General features: G+C 38.2%; 1 protein-coding gene across 3 annotated transcripts in view; it reads right to left on the bottom strand.

The window, feature by feature from the left end:
• Positions 1–16,604: 16,604 nt before the first annotated feature.
• The window catches only part of nol4lb (nucleolar protein 4-like b), a 305,822-nt gene continuing 297,835 nt past the window's right edge, over positions 16,605–24,591 (bottom strand). For all 3 annotated transcript variants that reach the window (XM_080204815.1, XM_080204816.1, XM_080204817.1), the window contains one exon: positions 16,605–22,036. In XM_080204815.1, the coding sequence (XP_080060941.1) occupies positions 21,837–22,036 (200 nt within the window). In that variant the 3' untranslated portion in view covers positions 16,605–21,836. The remainder of the gene's footprint in view (positions 22,037–24,591) is intronic.

The following is a 24,591-nucleotide window of genomic DNA, read 5'->3' as shown; positions in this document are numbered from 1 at the left end:
TAGGTTAACATCTGACGATCTGTCTTTTCAGTCATATCTAATTATCACTAGCAAACAGATGGTGGCTGATTTTCTAATTCGGTCAGATCTGGAACAAGTGTTCCTAATGACAGGCCTGTGAAAATCTTGCAGAGATGCTTTTACTGCTGTTTGTGTGGGTGTTTTTTTCAGAAAAAGCATAGCTGTATGCTTTTCACAGCCTGAGACTTTGTGTATTCTGAGAGAAGGACATTTTCTCTGGTTCCTCCCAAGCAGTGTTATCCAATGTATTTGTCAGGGACCACAATTTTAATTCCTTCCATTTGATTAAACAATTAGTATAGATTCCCTTGGGCATGTGATCTCAATACTCATAGGCACACAATGTGTTTGTGTCTTTCCATTTTATTGTGTTTGTTGGTAAAATGGCAAGACAAAGCAGAATGTTTTGATGAAATACTTTAATTGAATAATGAATAAATGTAAAAAAGTTGTTATAGTCGCAGATGTTCTTCCCTTTGAGGTGTGAGAGCTGACTGCTGGTGTTTTAACCTGAGGATCACCTCTCCTCAGGCAAGGGACAAGGTTGAGGTGGCAGGGCCTTCATGAATAACCTCAGCCAGTACAGGAATTGAACCCACGCTGTTGGCATTGCTCGGTATCACTAACCAGCTTTCCAACCAATTGAGCTAAACTGACCCCCATGGATAATGAATACTTGAATCATGAATAGATGTTTAAAGAACTATGCACACAAGTCATTAACACATCTTGTACCACTATTTAAAATGTTCTAGAAACATAGGAGCAGGAGTAGGCCATTCAGCCCATTGAGCATGCTCTTCAATTGGATCATAGCTGATTATCTGCCTCAATGCCATTTTCCTTACACTATCCTCGTAACCTTTGATGTCTTGAGTATCTGTAAACCCCTTAACCTGTCTTGATCATAATCACATATGTGCATAGATTATTGAAGGTGATAGGGCAGGTGGAGAGAGCAGTTAAAGCATATAGCGTTCTGGGATATAGAGTACAAAGCAAGGACATTATGTTGCACTATTTAGGCCTGACGCTAGTTAGGCCTCAGCTGGAATATCAAAATTGTTTCAGGGCGTCTCCAATTTTGCAAGATAATCACCAATGCATCTACTGCCTATGCAGCCACTTCTTTCAACACTCTGGGATGTAGATCAAATAGCTTTCAATTCCAGTTCCTCCTCCTCCCGCTTCTGCTTGTGTCTCAAACTATAAGGATTATCTCTTTTTTTAAAACGATTTTCTAATATTGCTGTTACGCAGCCATCAACTTGTGGTTTTCCTGTGATGACATTTTTTCAAAAACAGCTCCTGAAGGCTTTAAATTTTAGCTGCTCCCAAGGAAGTCTGCGTTCCTCTCCACTCCCTGAAGGCAAGGGAAATTAGGATCCCAAGTCTTGCCTTCTATTTATCCACTCCTGAGTTAGCTGTTTTCTCCTTCAGGGTTCCTCTCCATTCCCTGAAGGAAGCAGTGTTGTTCCAAAAGTAGCTCCATGATTTTGAACCAAAAATTGTTAAGGATCAGCAATTAGATTTCTAAGTCTAAATAGTGGGTGACTTAAAAAGGCTTGGTGGTGTTCCACGCACCTGCTATTTTTGTCTTTTTAGATGGTAGCGGTCACAGATTTGGAGGAAACTCAAAGGAGCTTTGGCTAGTTGCTGCAATGCATTTTGTCAATGATGCACATCGTTGCCCCTGTGCATTGGTGGAAGGAGTAAACATTTAAGGTGGTGGATGAGGTATTGATCAAATGGGCTGTTCTATCCTGAATGGTGTACAGCTTCTGTCATAGAATAGAATCCCTACAGTACAGAAGAAGGCCTTTTGGCCCATTTAGTCTTTGCCAACCAGAATCCCACACAGACCCTAATCCTGTAACCCCACACAATTACCCTGCTAATCTCCCTGACACTAAGGGTTAATTTAGCATGGCCAATCAACCTAACCTAATATTGGACTGTGGGAGGAAACTGGAGCATCTAGGGGAAACCCGTGCAGCCACAGAGAATGTGCAAACTCCATGCAGACGGTGACACAGATGAAACAATGTTCTTGGTACCGTTTCGCAAATCATGTTATGATGGTTTAGAAAATAAACACTTAAAAATTTTGCTGTATTTAGTCTCAACTGATCCAATTGATTATAGTGTAAAATGTGTGTATAATCCTATGGTCTTTACTGAATTGGTTGAATATGAGCACCTCCCAATGATTGGGTAACAAACAAGCCTTTGGAACAGCACTCCTGCTCCTTCCACCAACCTTGGAGACCATTGTTTACAAAGACACTAATGTTTACAAAGACACTAATGTTTAAAACTATGCAAGGATTAATAGCACTAAATGCTAAATGATTATTTAGCAACTCAGAATTGTATCATTCTGAAACTGTAGCAAGTTAAATTCACAAATTTTGTTCATAAAACTCCATTTTATGCATTTTGTTTCTCTCACTGCACAAGTCCCAATTAGTAGTGCAGTTTTCTTCTGCTGAACTGTAACCAAGTTTGCGCACAATTTTGTCAAGTTGAACTTTATAGCAAAGTTCAAGTTATTTCACATTAATTTAGTCAAAACCTGACAGCTCGGCTGCAAAAATCTGTAGCCACCATTGTTTATTCAAGAAATACTTGAATGATTCTCTGAGGTTGAAAGGTGCCTGCTGTTCATACTGCTTATTTTTCCATGCAGGAAACAGAAGGAGACCAATGTTTGAAACTGCAAAGGTCACATCACTACCCTTTAGGATTGAACTTCACTGTTTTCCTTGTGGCAAGTCAGATGTGTAACACTGGTTTGTATTAAGAGCATGTCATTATGGGAATACATTAATGCTGCACACTTACTACCTGAATGTCACCTATTCCAAAAGATGACTCTGGATCAGCATTTACATGGTGCTGAACAATATTGTCATTGAATAACACTTGATGCTTATATTGAAGGAAGAAGTATAGCACAAAACAAAGCTGGTCTAGGACTCCCTGGTGCACTTTATCATTGAGCCAGTGAAAGGCTAATCCTTTGAAGGACAAATTGGCTTGGTTCTAATTACTTTGTGGTTCGGAACTCGGATGAGCATACGTACTTAAATTGTATGAATCAGCAAAGAATGGATATCTTGTGCAATCCATTTTGCCATTGATCGAGCTCTGGCTGGGAATTACTCATGCAGCCCTTCATGTGGATGGATAGACATGTAATTGCTATCATATATTCTACAACATTGTACCAGTAGAATTGACTTAACTTTTTATCATGTGATGCATTCCTAATCTTGGACACGCCTCTTGGAAAGCTGTCATCGTGCAGAAATACTAAAATTGGATAGAAAACAAGTACACTAAGTTAACTGTTCGCTGGAACTCAAGTGGTTGATTGTCAGCCTAAATGTTATTTTCAATGTGTCACCCACCTGCAATTGTCCTTGAAATTGGTATATACCATTAGGTTTCTTCCAAAAATGAGAAGTTAAGTTCCAAAAATTCTATCCATGATTGAATGTGAAACAACGTACTATGATACTGGTGGAGAACGTCAACTTTAACCCTTTAGTTGCTGTAATCAGTACATTAAATGGAAAAATTGAAGTGAAATTATAATTGAACATTTTTTTTGCATAGATGTGACGCGTGGAGTGCGTGTATATTTCATATATACAATTCAACCTCTGGGAGTTTAGGATAATTTGTAGGCTTAAGTGAAGTTAGGTTAAAGGATAACTCATTTGATTATGATGTAAATATAATTCAGCTCTTTTATTTTAAAGTCAGACATTCTGTCAGTTTTAAATAGTGCTTGGATTTTACATCGTTGTTAAATAACAAAACTTATGGGCAGCAGTTAGAATAGATGATGTGCCTGCAGTACTGGCCAAAGTCAAGAGAAATTGACATTGCAGTGCCATCTCTTGCACGACTGATTGTAAGTTTACATGAATAGTTCCCAAGTAGTCTAGGATGAGAAAAGGTGTTTGTGGACATGCAAATATACCTAGATACCCTATTTATGCCGACATTACTTATCATTTACTAAATCCAGAAATTCACATGGTTAATGGTTGGAGACACTAAAATCCAATCTCAAAACACATGGGAGCTACTCCTGAGTTTTTAATAATTTTCTCCTAAACAAAATCCTGCAGTGAAGTACTTGTTGAAATCAAAGTTTATTTTTACTTTTGAAAAATTCAGTCTTGTTATCAGTACCTAGTCTACAGAAAGCCTCCATTACTGAGATGCTTATTAACAAAAAAGTTAATCAAGATAATCAGCATATTATGCAAATTTATAACATTTAAGACCATCAACTTTCCTGCATTGTTTTTTTTCCCTCGTTTAATATTTGGTTATGCTGCAGTATGCGCTTGGCTTCTAAAATGGAGGAGGTTTGGCTCAACTTCTGCTAAGGATATGACGTGTTATTTTGAGATTCATGGCGGATAAGGGGGGGGAGAATGTAACTTACTGAAGTGACTGGCAACATGCAGCATGTGAAAAATGTCTGTTCTCTGGGTCTGGTGAAAAATAATTGGATCCTAAACGTTATTATCAATTTGCATAATATGCTGATTACCTTGATTACTTTTTTTAGCATCCATCCTCATTACACTTCACCATGATGAAACCATTCCTCCTTCACTGTTCATTAATTAAGCCTCCATTAATTTGGTTTATAATTGTTCTTTTTTATAATGGTATGTACCGTGCTATTTATTTTGCTTGTTTGTTTAATCTTCCGGTTCCAATCTTTAGATACTATATGGTTAAATAGTAATTATTTATTTGATAATTGAAAGTTCTACGCTCCATCAAAAGATTGCCCACATTTATAACATCACCCACTCTGCCCTGCCTCCACCCATCTGCTGTGGAGAACCTCATTCATTCACAGCTAGACTTGACTATTCTAATCTCATCAGCCCTCAACCGTGGATAATCTCAAGTCCTTCACCAAAATAAATTATTTTCATAGTCGAACCTGTACTGGGTCCTATTCACCATCAAAGTCTTGTTCACTGACCTTACGATGACACCTGCCTCCCAAACATCTCCCAAGTTAAAATTCATTCATGTTTAAATCCCTCGAGCCTTGAATGTTGCTCTTTTTCACTTCCTTCAAACACATGCCTTTGAAGGACTTAGTAGCCTTCCGATTCTGGTCTTTCATACATTCCCAATTATAGTTCCACCATCGTTAGTGGCTGTGCCTTTGGTTGCCTAGGCCCTAAGCTCCAAAATTCCCTCCCAACACTTCTCCATTTCTTTACCATGCTTTCCTCATTTACAAGACTACTTAAAACCCACCTTTTTGACCAAGCTTTTGATCATCTGCCCTGATATCTGTGTGGTTCATGGTTATATTTTGTTTTATAATGCCACTAGGAAGTGCTTTGGGATATAAAATGTTAAAGGCACTATATAAATACAAGTTGTTGTATTTAGGACTAATTTGGGCTGTATGAATTTATTTGTATTGGTTGCCTTTTTCTTGTTTCTGGAGTCGCATTATAAAAATCCACCATTACCAAATCCTCAGCCACTCAATTTCCTCAATGACTTATTCCCCAAACCTAGCATTAGAGACCAGATCAAAAACTCCCAAGGTATATTATAAAGTTAACCTTGACTCCAACTGTTTTTAAATTTTGGTATTAGTGTGAGCATGAAGCAATCGTTCCAGATTCTAGTGAACTGCTAGGGAGCTTATATTAAAACAAACTTCATTTAACAACACAGTTAAAATATAACTTTTACCAGCACTTAAACATGGCAGGGTATAATCATAAAAGTTAACTTTCTTTATTGCTCCAATCAAAAATCCCTCTTCAGAATCAGCACAAAAATGTAGCTGGATGCTAGATTTCTAGACTTTTAACCCTCTGGAGAGATACAGACGCCTGTTCCTGACTCCCAAACAGCAGCCTCCAGAGAAAGATCTTTCTCCAAACAACAGAACGTCAGAGAGACTTCTATCCTGGTAGGTCCCAGTCTCCAAATCCAGAGAAACAGAGCTGCTTCTCTTTAACAATTCCAAGCATGGCCTGTCCTTGTTTCTCTTGTGATAATGTATCTTTAAGAGAGTTTTGTTTAAAAACTTGATTTCTGCAGCTCACAGCTTCAGTGATGTCATTGTTGCTGGCTTGACTGGAACTTTCCTTTTATTACTGTTTAAATTGGGTTGTTTGTGTGTACTCTGGGATTAGTTTTACAATCCTGCATTTTAGGAGAAAAGGTAATGTGTTTTTGAACAGATTTTTTTTCCATTTTCAGTTTGGAGCTGCAGGTTTGCATCTTAGTTTTAGAAGGGACAATAAGCTAAAAAGGAGTGTTCTCCCTGTTGTCTTGGAAATTCTGTTGGTTAGTTGAAAACAAAATCTTGTGTTTTCCTGAAGGATGAAAATCTGTTGTGGTTGGGAACTGGGTCAGAGTCTCTCTGGTTTTGGGAAGCTACTTTGTCTTCAAACTGGAGCAAATTCAGAGAACTGTAGACTTCAAAAGATTAAATTTCCATTATCACTTGAGCAATAGACTTTGCTGTATTGAACCTTTGTCTATAACAAGGGCTTTGGTTTGATTGTTATACATTTGTTAAGGGTTGTACATTATAGTGGTGGTTTTGTTTCTTGTTTGTAATTGATAGAAGTTCTTCCTAATTTTCTTACTATACTTGTTGACTATGTTCTTAAATGAACTTTGATAAAAGCTCCCTAGTGTGTCATTTGAGTTGTATCTGAAGTGAAGTCTACACATTTATCCTAGGCAAATTCAAGATGCAAAACTTATGATCCAGGTGGGCTCTGTAAAACACTGGAGTTTCTGACCTGAACCATAACAATCTATAAGCCTAGTCCCACCCAATCGCATGATTTTTCTTATCTATCAACCTAATCAAGTCCCACTCTGAAAAACACCAGGGGAAAACACTAAAGTAACAACAGTGTTAGCCCAGATTAAAACAAACATTCCAGCAATTTGGATCAATTATGTTTCTGCAGAATCAACATAGGCTGTTGGTTATGGACAAAGCAGCACCAGTATATAGAACTGACTCCTTTTAAAAAAAAAACCGGCACAAGAAACATGGCATGAATACATTTCTTAAAAGCATAATCTCACTGCTGGTAACAAGCAAAAGGCATTACTCTAATCAGTACTCAATTCAATACATAAACTGTATTGTATCCTGTAATAAAGACTTTAAAATGTTGTTTAGTAATTTTCTAAAGGAATCCCATTGAGTGATGTTTCCAATGCCGCTGGATTGCGTGATTTGCTATTCCCATTGTAGGGAGGTTGTTTTAAAATGTAAGAACATAAGAATTCTGAACAAGAGCGGACTATCTATCTCAGCCTGCTGCACCATGCATTACGATGATGATTAATTTGATTGTGGCTTTAACTACCCATTCCTGTCCATCTGCCTGGGTTTCTTCTGGGTGCTCTGGTTTCATCCCACAGTCCAAAGATGTGCAGATTAGGTGGATTGGCTATGCTAAATTGTCTCTTAGTGCCCCAGGATGCATGGATTAAGTGGAATAGTGGGGTACATACGTGGGTTTATGGGGATAGAGCTTGGGTGTAGGGTGCTCTGTCATTGATGAAGAATGGATGGACCAAATGGCCACCTTCTGCACTGCAGGATTTCTATGTTCTTCCATAAGCTTTGACTCCCTTGTAGACCAGCAATATGTCTAATTCAATCTTGAATATATTTAATGACACAGCCTCCACTGCTTTCTGGGAATGAGAATTCCAAACTCTGACTAGTTTTTGAGGGGACAAATTCTCCCTCACCTCCATCTTAAATGGGAAACTGCTTATTTTGAAACTGCCCCCCTGGCAGTCCTCAGTCCTCCTGGCAGCTAACCTGTCTAACTCCTCAATCTTTTTTTATAGAACCATAGAATCCCTACAGTGCAGAAGGAGGCCATTCAGCCCATTGAGCATCAACTCTGCAAAAGAGCATCTTATCCAAGCCCAAACCCCACACTATCCCTGTAAGCCTGTGCATTTACCATGGCTAATCCATTAACCCACATATCTTTGGACACTAAGGGGAATTTAGCATGGCCAATCCACCCAACCTGCAAATCTTTGGACTGTGGGAGGAAACCTGAGCATCCAGAGGAAACTCATTATATTTTGATCAAGCTCACCAATGTCTCATAAGACAGTCCCTCCATCTCAGGAATCCAAGTGAACCTTCTCTGAATAGCCAGCAATGTAAGGATGTTCCTCATGTAAGGTGACCAAAACTCAATACTGTAAGTGTGACTTGCCAATGCCCAGTATAGTTATAGTAACATTTCTTTGCCTTTCCAATTGCTGTAACTGCATGTAAAGCTTCGTGTACAAAAGTACCCAGATCCTTCTGTAGCATTCTGCAGCCTTTCTCCATTTAGTTGGTTTTCTATTCTTCCTGCCAAAGTCGACAACTTCATTACTTCCCATGGTATACCCTATCTACCTAAATGTTACCAATTCACTTTTGTCCTCTTGATGTGCTTTCCTACCTGAAGTAGGGAAAAGGTGAATGCATTTTGTACCTGAAGGGAAAGGGTTAATGGATTTTGTACCTAGAATATGTCACAAATATAACCCTTCATCATGACTGATCTCCTTTAGCTTATACTGCTCCTGGCATTAATATAACTTATTTGTTTATGTCTTACATGCTTTAACTCTCATTTGTATAAAGACAGAGTTTAATGTGACTTATTTTGTAGAGTTGGCAAATCTTGCTTATTTGTGTTAGTTGGACATTGTTACACAGATGACAGATTGCGATACTGGCTTTTTAACAGGAAGAGCCCTGCTGGGACAGCCGTGATGACACAAGTAACTTCAAAGACAGGGATGTCGGTACTGCTGCAGAAGGGTTTTGAATTGTGACCGGATTAAACCTCTGTCATGACTGCAGCTGCCAGCTGGACTGTGAATTGTGATTAAATCTGGGGCAGTATCATGACCAAGGAAGGAAGACCTGAAGTTCTGGCTGGAATGGGAAACTTGTGTCGTGATTGACACTGAGACTCATGATGTATAAATGCCCACTTGTGTTTGTGTTCTATGAGAAGTTTGATAGTCTCTGCTTCTCCCAAAGCTCTTGAATGAACACCAGAGCTTTGAAATAAAAACCACTGTATTTTGACTCATTAACAGTCTGAGGTATTATTTTACCTACAACACTACCTAACTTTGTATCGTCAGTAAATCTGGCTACGATGCACTTGGTCCCTTCATCCAAGTTATTAATAAATGGCACCCCACTGGTAATAGTTTGCCAAATTGGAAATGTCCCATTTATTCCAACTTTGTTTCCTGTTAGTTAACTAATCTTCTAGCCGTGCTAACATAGCACCGCCATGAGCTGCTATGTTGTGTGGTCTTTTTATGTGGCACTAAATTGAATGTCTTTGGAAATCCAAATGCACTACATCTATTGGTTCCCCTCTAATAAATTTGTCAAACATTATTTACCTTTCATAAAACCATGTTGACTCTGCTTTATTGTGTTATGGATTTTCAAAATTCTCTGCTGTTACCACCTTAATAATAGATTCAAGTATTTTCCCAATGTCAGATCTTATGCTGACTGGACTACCATATTCTGCTTTTTTTTTGTTGTTTCCTTCCTTTCTCGAATAGAGGTATTAGATTTGCAGTTTTCCAATTGACTGGGATCTTACCAGAATTTAGAAAGTTACAGCCAATGTGTCCATTATTTTTGCAGTCACTTAGTTAAGACACTAGATGCAAATCATCAGATCCAAGGAATTTTTCAGCAGTTAGTCCCATTCATTCTCCTTGTATTTTCTGTCTAGTGATTATTATAAGTTCTTCCCTCTTTGCCTCTTGATTCACCACTATTGGAGTGTTTTTGTCTTTTGTGAAGTGAAATGCAAAATATTTGTTCAAAGCCTCTGCTATTTTCTTGTTTCCCCATTATTAATACTTCAGTCTCGTTCACTAAGGGACCAATTACTTTAGCTACGCTCTACCCTTTTATATATTTGTAGAAATGCTAGTTCTTGCTAGTTTACTCTTATTCTAATTTTTTTCTTTAGTCATCCTTTTGGGAAGCTGTTAGAAATCAACCTTCTCACTTGCCAATGATGATTGCAGAATTGAACAGTTTTTCTTTCCATTTGATACCTTCTTCAATATTGGCCATGAATGATGCATCCTTCCCAGACTTTTTCAATGGAATATATCTTTTGAAAATTTTGAAACGCCTCCTTTAAATGTGTGCCATTGCTCGACCTGCTTACCCCGCAATCTACTTTCCCAGTGCACTTCAGTCAGTTTTGTTTTCAACCTTTTTTAATTACCTTTTATTTAAATTTAAGATGTTACTATGAGACTCAAGTTACTCACCCCTGAACTGAATATGAAATTTTACCATGTTTTGACCACTCTTGATGGGAGGATCCTTTTCTTTATAAAATTATTAATTATATCCCATTGTGTATTACCAAGTATAAGATATGTATGGTTCCAGAATGTACTGTTCTGAGAATTTGTCCCTTTGACCTCATCCTCCAAACTATTTTTGCTAATTTGACCTGTCCAATTTCTACGAGAATAAAACTGTTCATGTTTTTCACAGTTCCTTCCTGACTGTATATTCATCCTACAGTGTAGCTACTGTTTGACAGTGGGGTGCGGGGAGAGCTGTAAATGACTTAATTCAGTGGCTCCTTTCCTGTGTTATTTCTCATCTCCACACAAACTGATTCTGCATTTTGAACGTTTCAGTGAAAATCATTTCTCGTCCTTTCATTTCAGTTCCTAGTCTTGGTCACCTGCAACCGTGTCACATCATGCCCATTTATTTCAATTTGTGTTATCTATTTGTGTATCTTGTTACAAATGCTGCAGGTAATCAGAGCCTTTAATTTTTGTTGTCTTAACAATTTTCCTTATTTGATTTGCTGATGCAAGTTCTTTCTCTTCATGTCACACTTTAGGTATTATTACCCATATCACTATATTATTACCCATATCAAGCCTTGTTCTTTCTCATTAACTTTCCAAACCTCCTCTCATCTGATTGCTCCCGGCACCAAAATTGTCTCTAAAGCCCTAGTTTTATGATTTGCCTAGATCCCAATGCAGATCTTGAGGTGAAGAAAGACTCTTTGATTCAGTGAAGCTTGTCTCTCTCGAGCATTAATTGTCCATTCCCTACCCCTAGCAGACCTTGGTTTAATATTATCATATACAGCAATTTTAAACCAAGGACTGCTGCCTCAGTAAGATTCTACTCCAGTTCTGTTTTAAAGCTGTGCTGTAAGAGCATGAAGCTGTTACTGTACACTATCCTGAGAGACAGTATTAATGGCTAGATCACTACTTGGGCAGACACAGCTTGAGACACTCAGACTTGAATTTCTGCCATGACATCAATTTTGAGTTCCATTGAGTGTGTCTCTGGATGAGCATGCCCTGCTCTGACTAGACTAGTTAGGAATGACTATCATAGAAACCACTTTCAGTGACCTATCCATCCTGGGACTAAATATTTCCCTTCCGGCAATAGGCACAAAGATTTCAGTCACTCCAGTCCAATAAGCAAATACATTTTAGTAACTCCCCTGACTTCCAATAACCATAAGAACTTGTATTACTACTACAAAACAAAGACTTCTTGGCAATGATCACACTGCGTTGAGCCACCAAAAATATAAATAGCAACTCGCAATAATATAGTTCTCCTTATTTGCAGACTGATGTGTGTTTCATATTTCCACTTTGTAGCTCTGCAGCAGCTAGTAGTGAAAATAATTAGGCCAATTGATATGCCAAAGGGGTGAACTCTGAGCCAAACTGTCTTGTCTTATGTTGGGTTTTGTAATAATACCGTGAACAGGGTATTGAGAAATAGAAGGAAAAGTGGAGGGACTAGATTAGGGAACTTAAAGTTTTGGGAATAATTTTGTCAATGACCAGGAGATGCCAAGACAGAACTGGGCAAAGGATTCTTAATGAAATTGACAGAAGCTGAATGGCTAGTTTACATGAAACAGTGTGTGCACAGGATATAAGGCAGGAACAAATCTCAAATTTGGAGAGAGGCCATGGAAGCTCTTGCAAACCAGGATAAGAATTTTGATATCAATTAACTAGAGCACAAGAAACCTGAAGAGCACAAGTGATTGGGCGAGTAGGATTTGGATTAAATGCAACATGAGTTAGTGTTTTAAATGAGTAAATTTTGTTTGCAGCTTTGAAAAAGCTGCTCTCGACAACACTCCAAAGCATCTAGAATGACTGTGCAAATTAATTAAAACATCCTTGATGTACGTACGTATAATGCCACCATGATGTGGTAAAAGGGTGGTAAGGTGGCACAAGGATTAGCACTGTTGCCTCAACAGCAGGGAACTGGGTTCAATTCCCGGCTTGGGTCACTCTATGTGGATTCTGCATCTTCTGTGTCTGCGTAGGTTTCCTCCCACAGTCCAAAGATGTGCAGGTGGGTTGGCCATGCTAAATTCTCCCTCATTGTACCCAAACAGGCGCTGGAGTGTGGAGACTGGGGGATTGTTGCAGTAACTTCATTGCAGTGTTGATGTCAGCCCAATCGTGACAATAAATAAACTTTATTATCTGGTACCATGCATAGGACGTGTGACAGAATTTATATCTTCGTATAAAAAAACTTTTCACAAAATATTCCCACTTCTGTATTGCAAATGTGAAGGAAGGCAAAGAGCCATGATGTTAAACCACCCCATAGGTTAATGTAATTCATTGCACATGAGATGCTGTTGTATCATTTTAGTCTTTTCCATTTCCTCATGGGAACTGTTGTTGTTAGTGCTCCTTCACATCCATACTGTTTTTTACACTTTGGTAGAAATGGTGGAGTGATTTCCAAGCTGATTATCAGCCCTCTGCAACAGATTGAATGTACTTACAATGGCCTTGGCATTGGGATTTGAACCAGGAGCTTCTGGTCTGTTGGTTGGGGTGCTCCTACTGTGCCATGAGGCTGTCACAGTGGGAATTGACACAATTAGACAAGGGCAACTTTATTGAAAACAGAAGTTGAAGATCAGTTCTGAAAATAGCTAACCTTTGCCTGTCTTGAGATGCACATCAGAAACAAACTAATTTTAAATTGATTTGACCTATCAACAAAAGGAATTCATTCATTTGTGGCCAAGGGTACTAAGCAGCCCATTACACCAAACCTGCATAAAATTCCTGATAGACTGGTGGTTAGAAAATTGACCGTTAAAGCTTTGTACTTTAACAGAGCAAAATTTGGAACATGTAATTCAAGTAGCGTTTTCTCACCAAATAAACATTTTTTTTGATGTACCTGTATTAAGATTAAAATGGCAAACTGTTGTGAGATGAGAGTGTCTTTGGCCAAGTAAATAAATGAGTGGGGAAGGGAGAAAACCATCCCTTTGCAAATACTGTAATTCTCCTTTTCCACTTAACTGCAGACTTTGATGTGATTGACCATTTCACTATTCTTCAACATTGCTCCACTGGCCAGCAGATTCTGTCCTGCCTTACCAAAAGAATGGCCTGTAATGTCGTTTGCCCATTATCGCTCAAGTTCCCCGAGGATCTGCAAATGACAATTTCTTGTTTATCATTTGCATACTATCCTTCATCACGATAATCTACAAACTTATTGGATTCCACATGCACATAGTAGACATGCAGCTTTAACTCACCACCATTATTCACCTCTTCTGATTTCTTACAATGTTTACCTGACATTTAGTATTGGATGAGTAGGAATTTCCTCTAATTAAACATCGGGAAGCTAAAGCCACTGTGTCCTGTCTAAACTTCAATCTCCCGCCACTGTTTGGCCTTGTCTAAGAGAGAATCACACCATCACCATTACTGCCTCATTCCATCTTTGTAACATTGCCTGACTTTGCTGCTAAAGGCCATCATTGATGCTCTTGTTACAATAAGACTCAATTATTCCAATGCTCTTTTGGTCAGAAGTCCACCTACTACTATCTGTAAGCTTCTGTTCATCCAAACATTTGCAGCCCATACCTTAAATTAATTCACTTGTCACCCGTGTGTTTGCTGACCCACATTAACTCCCCAGTCTAGCAAGGCCTTGAATTAAAAATTCTCAACCCTGTGTTCAAATCCTTCCCTTTGACCCTTTCTACCTTTGTTAGCTCCTATAGTCTCCTGAAATCTGTGCAGTTTTCTAATTATGACTTGTTGCGTATCCCTAATTTCCATTGCCCCAATGTTGGTAGATATACATTCAGCTACCTTGGCTTTAAGCTTTAGAATCCCCTGTCTAAATCTCTCCATTTCTTTCAATCTTGTAAAAAAGCCCCTTAAAATGTACGTTTGACAAAGTTTTAGATCATCTGTCTTGATATGTGTTCAATTTATTTTCTCATAATGCTCTTGTAAAGTGCCTTGGGATATTTTATCATAAAGATTCTATATAAATTTGAGTTGTTGTAATATATTATCAGCGCACACACTTCTTCTCCTTAGTTTTTACTTATTGGGAAATACACCAAGATTTTGCTGCCAATGTCCATAATTGTTAGCGTGGAATTTGCCACACGTTTTCTTCCTCTAAAAATAGCTTTTCAGGCTAAAAGCAATCTGACAAGTGATGCACAAGACACGGAAATCCTGTCTGTAAACATAATTTCACACCGTATCTGCTGCAATTTGATTTTCCACTTATTTTCACCTTTGGAAATTCTGGACTACTGGAAAAATCCCAAGTGCATTTAAGACATCTTGTGATACTGAACTGAAAAGTATTGTGTAGAAACAAAATTCACAGAATGTCATCATCAGTACAATAACCTTGAAAATGACAGCAATTACCCTAGATTATGTGGTAGTTGGATACATAACTGCATAAACTTGCTAGAATGATTTTTGTTATGCATCCTGTTCCCACTAAGGCAGAGTGGACCCTTCAGCATTTGACGGGATGATAACTTGCGGCATATGTTGGGTGCACAGCGGATCAGACATTGCTGAAAATACGACAGTTGAATGTGATGTTGTTAGTAATGTGCAAATCAGCCAGCAACGTGTAGTGACGAGGAAGAGATACCTGTGAATTGCAAAATTGGCTGCATGAGAAAGTATCTCATGCTTGACAGCCCCAATGATTTTCAAGAAATTGTTAGAATCGCCCATTAAAATTGCTCCAAAAAGCCAAGTCTAGTGCGTGTGCCCCTTTAACAACATGGTAATTGCAATTGATCCTTGTTGATCAGAAAGTGAACAATTGAAAGTGTGGAATCTCGTTCCTTCAGATTGGGATTTGTCTTAAACTTTAAAATGTCAAGTTTTAATTTTCTTTTTTGTTTTCCTTTCTCTCTTCTTCACTTCACCTCTTTTTGTATCTGATTTGACATTGCCTTTACATACTCTAATTCACTCTGTTTTATTTCACAATCCTTGAATCTTGGTTGAGATAGTATTTTTCCTTCACTCAGCAAGGTCCCAAATGCTATCTTGCCCTGCATGTGCTGTAATTCGCTCTCTCTTCCAGCAAGTTTTCAGGCGAAAAATTGTAAAACCTGAATGTGCATAAGTAAGACTAATCAGCAGAACTTTTAAAGCTCCATCATGAGATGAGTGTCAGTGCCAAGGCCAGGCACAAAGTTGCCATCGAAGCTGAAGAACAGGCTATCGATACCTGCTGTAGGTGATGGGTTGAGTACAACATGGAGATGCCTTGTTCAGCCTGAGATAATAGTTGAAAGGAGCTTTGAATCTGTGACAAGGGTCAGAATTTTGAGATAGTTTCTGTATGTGGTGACTTCAGTCTTTCTGATGCTTGACTGGAGCATGTTGAGGCCCATTTGTGGGCATCAATTTGAAATTTTTTCTGTTTAAAGTTTATTTGTTGGTGTCACAAGTAGGCTTATATTAACACTACAATGAAGTTACTGTGAAAATCCCCCAGTCACCACATTCTGGTGCCGGTTCGGGCACACTGAGGGAGAATTAAGCATAGCCAATGCACCTAACCAGTACAGCTGTTTGACTATGGGAGGAAACCAAAGCACCCGGAAGAAACCCATGTGTGGATTTTGCAAAGAGTGACCCGAGGCCGGAAATTGAACCTAGATCCCTGGTGCTGTGAGGCATTGTCATTCATCTGCCATCTCAGAGACAATATTAATGCTCTACACCACATTTTTTAGCCCCATCCTTTGTAATGTGTTAATGCAGTCCCATGCTTCATCTATCATTTTTGTTTTAAACATACATATTAACATGTGTGTTGTCCATGAGAACACATCCTGCAGGAGAGCAGAAGCACCTCCTAATTGTTTAAGTAGAAGAGATGCTGTGCTACCAGTGAGTTTTCCAGAGCAAGCGGTAGGAATCAGTTTGAAAGAAACCCAAATGAGTGGAGGGATTAATCAACTTTGACCTGAAATGATAAGTTTCCAACATCCAGCATTGTGAGATTTCGTTACAGATTACAATTTATAAATTCGCAATAAGAGAAGCATCCCATTTCTCAGCTACAAGTGTTCACATTAGTGAACACTAGACTCAGTACCATAATAATAAAGAATATTGGCATCAAAATGTCCTGTCTGATACACCGCATATTGGTTTTATTAGTACTCCATCTCATATATGTATATAGTTCAAAGAATATTCCATAGAGTATAATGAAACCAATGCATTTTGCTAGTTTGACACCATACTGACAGCTCCAGCAAGATCATTGGTTCACAATTAAAGTGATATGTAAGTAGAACTGCCCATGCTATTCATTTAGCAAACAAAAAATACAAAGAACTCAGTTGCTTTACATATATCGACACAAAGAATCAAAATATTAGCCACATGTATTGGAAAACATATTCACTGTGTATATGCAATAAATATTAAAAGAATTTGGGTTATTTTGTTTTTTTTTCTCTACAGCATTAATACAGGGTATTGGAGAACACAAGAAAATCGCAAAATCTGTACATGTAAACAGCCACACTTTCACTGAGTCAAAAATCAGAAGGAAATACAAAGTTCACATTGGTATTAGGTACAAACAGTTAAGGAACCGGATTCTCCTCTTCCCAGTCAAAATAAATTGAAAGCACCGCTATTTTGTTGTTTGTGAACAACGTCCAGTTAATTTGCTGATGGCAATCATACAATAATTAAATTCTAGCCAATTAATGGTTAATAAACCCTTGGAATCCTACAGGAAATTATTTCTGCAGCAGGACAGCTAGCATTATTCAGTGCCACTGGAATGGTTTCCATTCAGAAAATATTTTCCGTGTGGTCAACATTTTCTGCATAAGGGTGCAATAGTTCAGTAGATCAACAAGGTAAACAGCCTAACAACAAGAATTTATTTAAAAAAAAGCACTCAAAGGGTTAAGATCTTTGAATGATGACTGTATAATTACACACAGTCCTCAGAACTACTCATTATCATTGTGCAACAACATTTCAGTGACTTTAAGTTATGGCTGAAAAATACTTAGTGGTCCCCCAGTTTTACTCAATAGCTGCACTTAAGAAAAGTAAATCACAGCATCAAAGGGGGCTAAGATTGTCTTTTGCCTATTTTTTTTTCTGGAACTGCTAAGGACAACAACTCACAGAACAAAATTTAGCGACATCCTGTACAGAAAAATATACCCGCACCCCTCCCGCCCCGCCACCCCCACTACAAAGAAAAGTAACTTCGTGTCATATACAAATCACTCACATGGACAATTAGCATAAAACAGAGGACAGAGAACTGATACCTGCTCTTTGCCCTGAAAGAGGTCCCGAAAGTATATGAATGAGGTTATATTAAGCTTCCATTGCCTTTCAACATAGTATCACAGTGGTGGAAATGACCACTGGTTCAAAATCCATTTGTGCCATTGGTCTGTACAATTGAGCTTTATGAGGATAGTAGCATTTTCAGTATGGATGAAGGAGTGCTTATTTTAATAAAGATTTATGAATTTAGTAATGTTAAAACAAACTTGAAAATCTATCTGAAAAATGAGTTAAATAGTCCAACAGATTATATAGTTGTGCAGAAATTTTGACTGAACACATAAACATGGCATTGTGATAGGAACAGTAGACCATTCAATCCCTTGAGCCTGTTCCTCCATTCAATGAGATCATTGCTAATGTGCCCTAGCTTGCCTTTTCAACCAGCTTAATGCCTTTAGCTAGAAAAATGTCCATCGGTTTCAGATTCAAAATTATTAACTAAGCTGGCATCCTCTGCTTTTCGTGAGTGAGTTCCACACTTATCCACACCATATTTTGTGTGAAGAAATGTTAGCTCCTAAATAGCCTGGCTCTGATTTTAAGGCCACGTACCATGTTTGAGACTTCACCAGAGGAAATGTTTCTCTGTCTACCTTATGAATTACTTCCAAAATCCTAAAGGCTTTAATCAAGTTACTCAACCTTATCAATTCCAGCAAAAACAAACCTAATACATGTTTGTATAATTCTCATAATTTAACCTCTGCAGCTCTTGTACTATTCTTCCCTCTTCTATATATCCTTTCAATGGTGTGGTGCCTAGAACTGTGCACAGTATTTCAGATGCTGTATAACCAAGGTTGTATAGATGTAGAAAAACTTCCTCATTATACTCTGCCCCTCTGGATACAGAGGATAACATTACATTAGCCTCTTTTTTTTGCACCCGACTACTCAACTTTAGTGACCCATAAGCATGAGCTCTTTGAACCTCCACTGTTCCTAATTTTTCTTAAGATGTTAAATGTTATTTGGATTGGTCTTTTTGATCCAAAATGGATGATGATCTGGGTGAAGAATGTTTCTGTCTAAGGTTCATGCTTATTTACTATCTAGGTAATATTGCTGAATTGTTTTGGTCTTAATTCACAAGATTTGGATGGTTGGAGCTCAGAAAAGAGATGTGTAATATTACAATATCCGAGTAATGGTGTTAATATCAAAAATCTAGTGTGTATTACTTATCGGTGATTTGGTCACTTATTTCCTGAATAAGTTTGTTTTTGAGTGAATAAACATAAAATGCATACTAATTTTGAAACGTTAAAAGGTTTCTTCTGTACAATAAAATTCGTTATTGAGGTTTGTTCAATGGGAAATACCCATTCTTAAAGGCAGCACTGCAAGCTTTCAATGCCCTCTTTAATCAAGTCGTAGCTAAATTCCAATGTGTAGTTTATTCACACTCTCCTGATGTGCTCGAAGGAGTGACATGAATGAACTTATCAATAGGTGGGGAAGAGTGAACAGGCAATATCTCAAACTAATTTTTTTTATGGATCAGTCATTGCATGATATTAGTTCTAGTTTGAAGTAATGTAGATCTTTGTGTGATTTGACTTTTACACTACAGCTGATGCTTGGCATGTATTTAACATAATAATGAAAGGAAAACTGAGGTAGAGGTATCTCATAGTCTTTTTCTAGGAGTGGTTAAAGGTTAGTAACCAGCACATTTAGTCATATCTGGGTAACAGCAGGCTAAAGCAATCTTTTGACAAAGTGCAATTGACATTTGCTCCAAAGGCAGGATAAATTTTATGTGCAGGCAGCAAACTAGGGCACATCTATTAGGTATGGTTTAAAGTTGCAGGAATGTGACCCTTTCTAAAAATGTATCCTTTACTGGATACTCAGAGCAAAATTGTGGATTTTCCACAGTAAGTAGGTGACAATAGAATTCTTTGGAAAGCAAACAATATATTTGTGTATGTGACATTTGGATGCAGATGTATCACTTTCACATCTTGCTGGGCTGCATCTTGTCTGGCTGGCCCTATTCTCTTCTGTAAAAAGTTAGCATGAGTAAAATACTTTTTCTCAGGTAGATATTTCTACAAAGTTAATATGTTCACCCATGAATGTAGAGAACAAATCTCTGGTAATTCATTCGGTTAATGCCTTCCTGGAGTCATCTTATCCAAATATTTTATACAGCTTGATGCAGGTGGAGAAAGTATTTTATCTTTTGAGAACTAAGTTTAATTTTAAACTTTTCAAACACAGTACTTGCTTCTAACAATATAAAGATCTACAATAATTATTTTAAGTTGCTAATGGTAACTATTACAAAGCAGAATTAGAGAAAAGTATAAAATAAGAAACCATTTCCTGTTTCACAGTATTCATTTTTTAAAAAAATAGTAAAAAATTGACGTTGGTATAAATTGCTACCTGAGTTCTGAAAGATTTCATGATGCACTTTGATTTGCTGAAGAGACACACCTAATCTTGCATGATTTGAGATCAAGCATTTGACTGTGAATGAAGTGAAAAATATCTGGAGTTACTTCATGAGATGATGAATAGGACCTTATGGTTCACCTGCAATAATGGATAAGCACTTAACTAGTCGCAAAATGTATCCCTAAGGCTGCATTTATATTGTCAGTTATAGCCAGGCAATACCCCATTTACAGTGACTTGCTGAAACTTTTTTCTCTCACACAGGAGGGAGCCCTATGAACACGTACCTGCAACTGTGCACAGAATGCCTCTCTCCGCAGTTAAATTTAAATGTTCGAGAAACAGTATTAGCATTTATACAGTATGATTACTTGAAAGGTGTCCAATAAGTACAAGGCATGCAAAGGTGCTTAATACTTCTGTTACTGATTGGATTTTGACTCTCATCTCAAACAGGTAGAGTGGGATTATCTCTCCAAGCTGGTCACACTCTGGTTCTCTTCAGAGTCAAGCTGGATCCTGACTCTACATTTAAACTACAACTGCTAATTATATTAAATATACTAATAGTTATGACAAAAATGGAATTTTTAGGCTTATGGAATGTTTCTAAGGAATACCTATCCTGCTGATATATAAAATAATAGATATAGGCTACAAATTCTACATTTTCTATTGGGCATATTCTGACATCAGGACATGATTATAATTCTTCAGAGCTTATATCCCCAATATTAATGAACTAGCACCGAGCTGTATTGTTGTTTACCTGATATGCTAATCCATATGTACAGGCAAGCATAAAATGGGCAGCATATCTTTAATAATGCACCCTACTAATTATAGTTAAATGTATGCAGAATTCCATCACTTTTGGACTTGGATATACACTCATGGTTGCATTTCTTGTTCATAAGTTTCATTCTAGAATCTATCTACCTATCCACTTTTGACCCTGCATTGTTGAATACATAATCAGCTTTAATACCATGATATTTTATTGGCTATGGATCCCCAACAATTGCACCCATTAATGTATTTCAGACTTCACTGCAGATGTTAGTACATCAATGTTTAGATTTCAAAAAGAGCAAAAAAAAATTAGTACTAAAAACTTCTAAATTAATTGAATAATCCATGTACGAGTGATGTTACTATCCTCATAATACTTCAAACTGATGACTAGAATGAACACAAAGCAAAGGAGAATGACTCCTCTGCTCTATTGTTCTTCCAGAAGGCCCAGACTAGGTTATTTCTATTAGCAGCGTTACTGGGTATTGCACCTGGGAATTGAATGCTATGTGGATTTTGTGTGGCAACTGGCCAGGAACTTGCAGCTGCCCATGAAAGGAGCAACGTCCTTGCACATGTCAAATCTCTCAGTTTATGCTGCCAACTAAGATAATGAAGATACTCTGGTGAATGAGGTCCTTGGGTTGAAGACATACGCACTCACACGCTCGGTCCTGATGAAGGTCTGAGGTTAAAGGTTGGTGGCATTATCACTTCCATAGCAGCAATGGGTTAATGGCCATCTTGTAACAAGAGGAATCTCCTCCCAATTTCCAGTTTTGAACTGGGTAACTACAGGACATGGGGTTTTATCATTAGGACTGTGCTGACAAGAGTCAATTTTGTTGTAAAATGAGGTTTTCCAGTTCATCTGCGGAGCGGAGGAGGAAGGCTGCTGACTCTCTGTAGCCAGCGATGAGCTGCCGAACCGCATTAATTTCTGTTGGACTGAGCTGTGCTGCTGGTACACTCCTGTTGTTTGTGTTGGATGAAGTTGAGTTTGAGGCCAGTGCCTTCATGCTAAGATCTGTTGGACCTGAAAGGATGAAGAAATGAACACATTATAAGAATCTAATTTTGCTAGACTTCATCAAATTGGTATAAGTGTCACAGACAACAATGTGCATGAGGGGTATCAACTACGTAGCCTAGAAACTAAATCTTTAAACAGTTGGTAAGTGGGGAAATAAGGCACTAACATTAGGAATCTATGTTGCAATCTTAATTAACCCTATATTCCTGGCCATGTGAACAGACTTCTGTGTGCAAAAAGAGTACAGTGAAGATAATTAATATCAGCATAATTGTCGTTTGCCTGGAGAGAAAGAAGTTCCGTATTTATCAACTTCCATAACATGTGCTTCACGCTCCTTCTATCTGTATAACTCTTGTGAATGAGCTGCTTTTTTGAGTTTCCAAGCAACCTAAACACAGCTGAAAAAGCATTGCATTCAGCTATTTCCAACCATTTGATTTGGCTGAGTAGCATAAGGAATGAGTTAGCAGAAACTTGAGGTGGTACGAAGGCACATTATTTGTGACCCCACGTCTCAGGAGCCCATAGTTTATTGGAGAAACAGTGACCAAATGGTGACATAATAAACACAAAAGGCTTTGAGACATGAACTATATGCTGAGCATTAATATCAGTAGTTGTGAGGATCAGCACAGTCCTCATTTTTTTATGCTTCTAACACATTCCAGGCTGGCACTGGGAACATCTGCAGTGTCAACCTATTTGCTGCTCACAGATGCAGTAATACTTTGTCATGAGGCTAATATTTTACCAAGAATTACCATTTAGCAACAGTGAAAGAGTTGCATTGTATAGTGCAACTAATTTCCATGAGTCTCTAGGACAGTCAATTGGCTACACTAATTGCATCAGACCCCTCCCCATATTGATATGTCCTACATGAACAGTAAGTAATTCTGGTCTCTCCTATTCAGCTGATCTGCATCTAGGAGAGTATAGTCATCCAGGTCAATGGCTGGATCTTTGCAGCTCCTTTGATACATTTATTTTGTCCTGATTTTCTCTGCCTTATTTCAAATGGGAAATGGCTCCAGAGAGACCCATAATGTCACTACATAATCACTGGAGTGAAGCTGAGTGCTACGACATTGAGGTCCACCAAGGTCACTAATAAGCATTATCAAAACAGTACTTCGGATGTCTGGATGAATTAAAGAACAATCTCCTCCTCCCTTCACCATAGTTATTGTCATGTGCTTAACTTTAATCTGATGGAGACACAAATTATGGCAATGAAATAAAAACAGTAAGAAGTCTCACAACACCAGGTTAAAGTCCAACAGGTTCATTTGGTAGCAAACGCCACTAGCTTTCGGGGTGAAGAGGGGGCAAAGCCCTGAAAGCTAGTGGTGTTTGCTACCAAATAAACCTGTTGGACTTTAACCTGGTGTTGTGAGACTTCTTACTGTGTTTACCCCAGTCCAACGCCAGTGTCTCCACATAATGAAATAAAGAGGCCGCTTTGTAATCCTATTGCATTCAACAAGACCCTTAGTCTCGGGATTAATACAAGTTAGTTAGCTGGGTACATGAATTACCTCTTTTTTTTAAAACAACTTCCTGTTTGCAAAACTCCTTCACTGCTGCTATACTTTCCTACAAGAATCAAAATCCGTCATCTCAATGCTGCTGTATAATTCTGTGCAATTCCATCCACAAAATAATTTATAAATCAAATAGACGCAAAACTCTCAATTTACATGATTCAATACGTTAGTTAGTGCTAACGTTTCCTCTTTGTGCTAGTAAATTGTTTGAGATATGTAACTAACCTGCAATGGGAGCAAAATGCGATAACCCCTAAAACTGGAAGTACAATGCAGGAATAACTTTGACATGAATGCAGGCAGCACGTGGACTTTTCCCAGCCTCCTTCTTTACATAACACAGGCTGGATGCCAGAGGTAACTAACTGTGCTGTTGATCAGCTGGATGCCTGGGCAGGGGACAATATTGTGAGAAGCTAGCACCACATGCCCTGTTTAAAGTAACTTGTGTTATTTCTTTATTCAGGGGTGTGTGCTTTGCTGGTTAAGCCAGCATTAATTGCTTTGGATTACCCCTTCTATCACTTTACTGATGGGGCAGAAATTGGTTGGATTGCATTTGTCCTGCTTTTTGTCTGCAGATCATACTGGGGCAATTTTCCACATTGCTTGGTAGATGCCAGTGTTGTAACTGTACTGAAACAGCATGGCTAGGAGGTCTTGGAGCACATGTCTTCAGTACTATTGCTGGACTACTGTCAGGCCTTTGCAGTAGCCAGTGGCTTCAGCCATTTCCTAGTATCACTGGAAATGAATCAAATTAGCTAATTACTGGCATCTATGATGTTGGGGACCTCCAGAGGAGGTTGAGATGGATCATCAACTTGGCACTTCTGATTGAAGGTTGTAGCAAATACTTCAGATTGAAGGGTGGTCCATCTCGTTTCATTCATTTAATACAACTGAATGGCTTGCTAGGCTATTTCAAGAGGGCACTGCTGTGGGTCAGAAGTCATATATAAGCCACTCCAGGTAAGGATGGCAGATTTCCTTCCCTAAAAGGAATTA

Source organism: Carcharhinus amblyrhynchos, chromosome 16 (assembly GCF_965287045.1).
Source record: "Carcharhinus amblyrhynchos chromosome 16, sCarAmb.v2.hapA, whole genome shotgun sequence".
NCBI classification, from domain to species: domain Eukaryota; kingdom Metazoa; phylum Chordata; class Chondrichthyes; order Carcharhiniformes; family Carcharhinidae; genus Carcharhinus; species Carcharhinus amblyrhynchos.
Note: the sequence above shows the minus strand (reverse complement) of the source record. Positions and strands in the feature narration are given on the sequence as shown.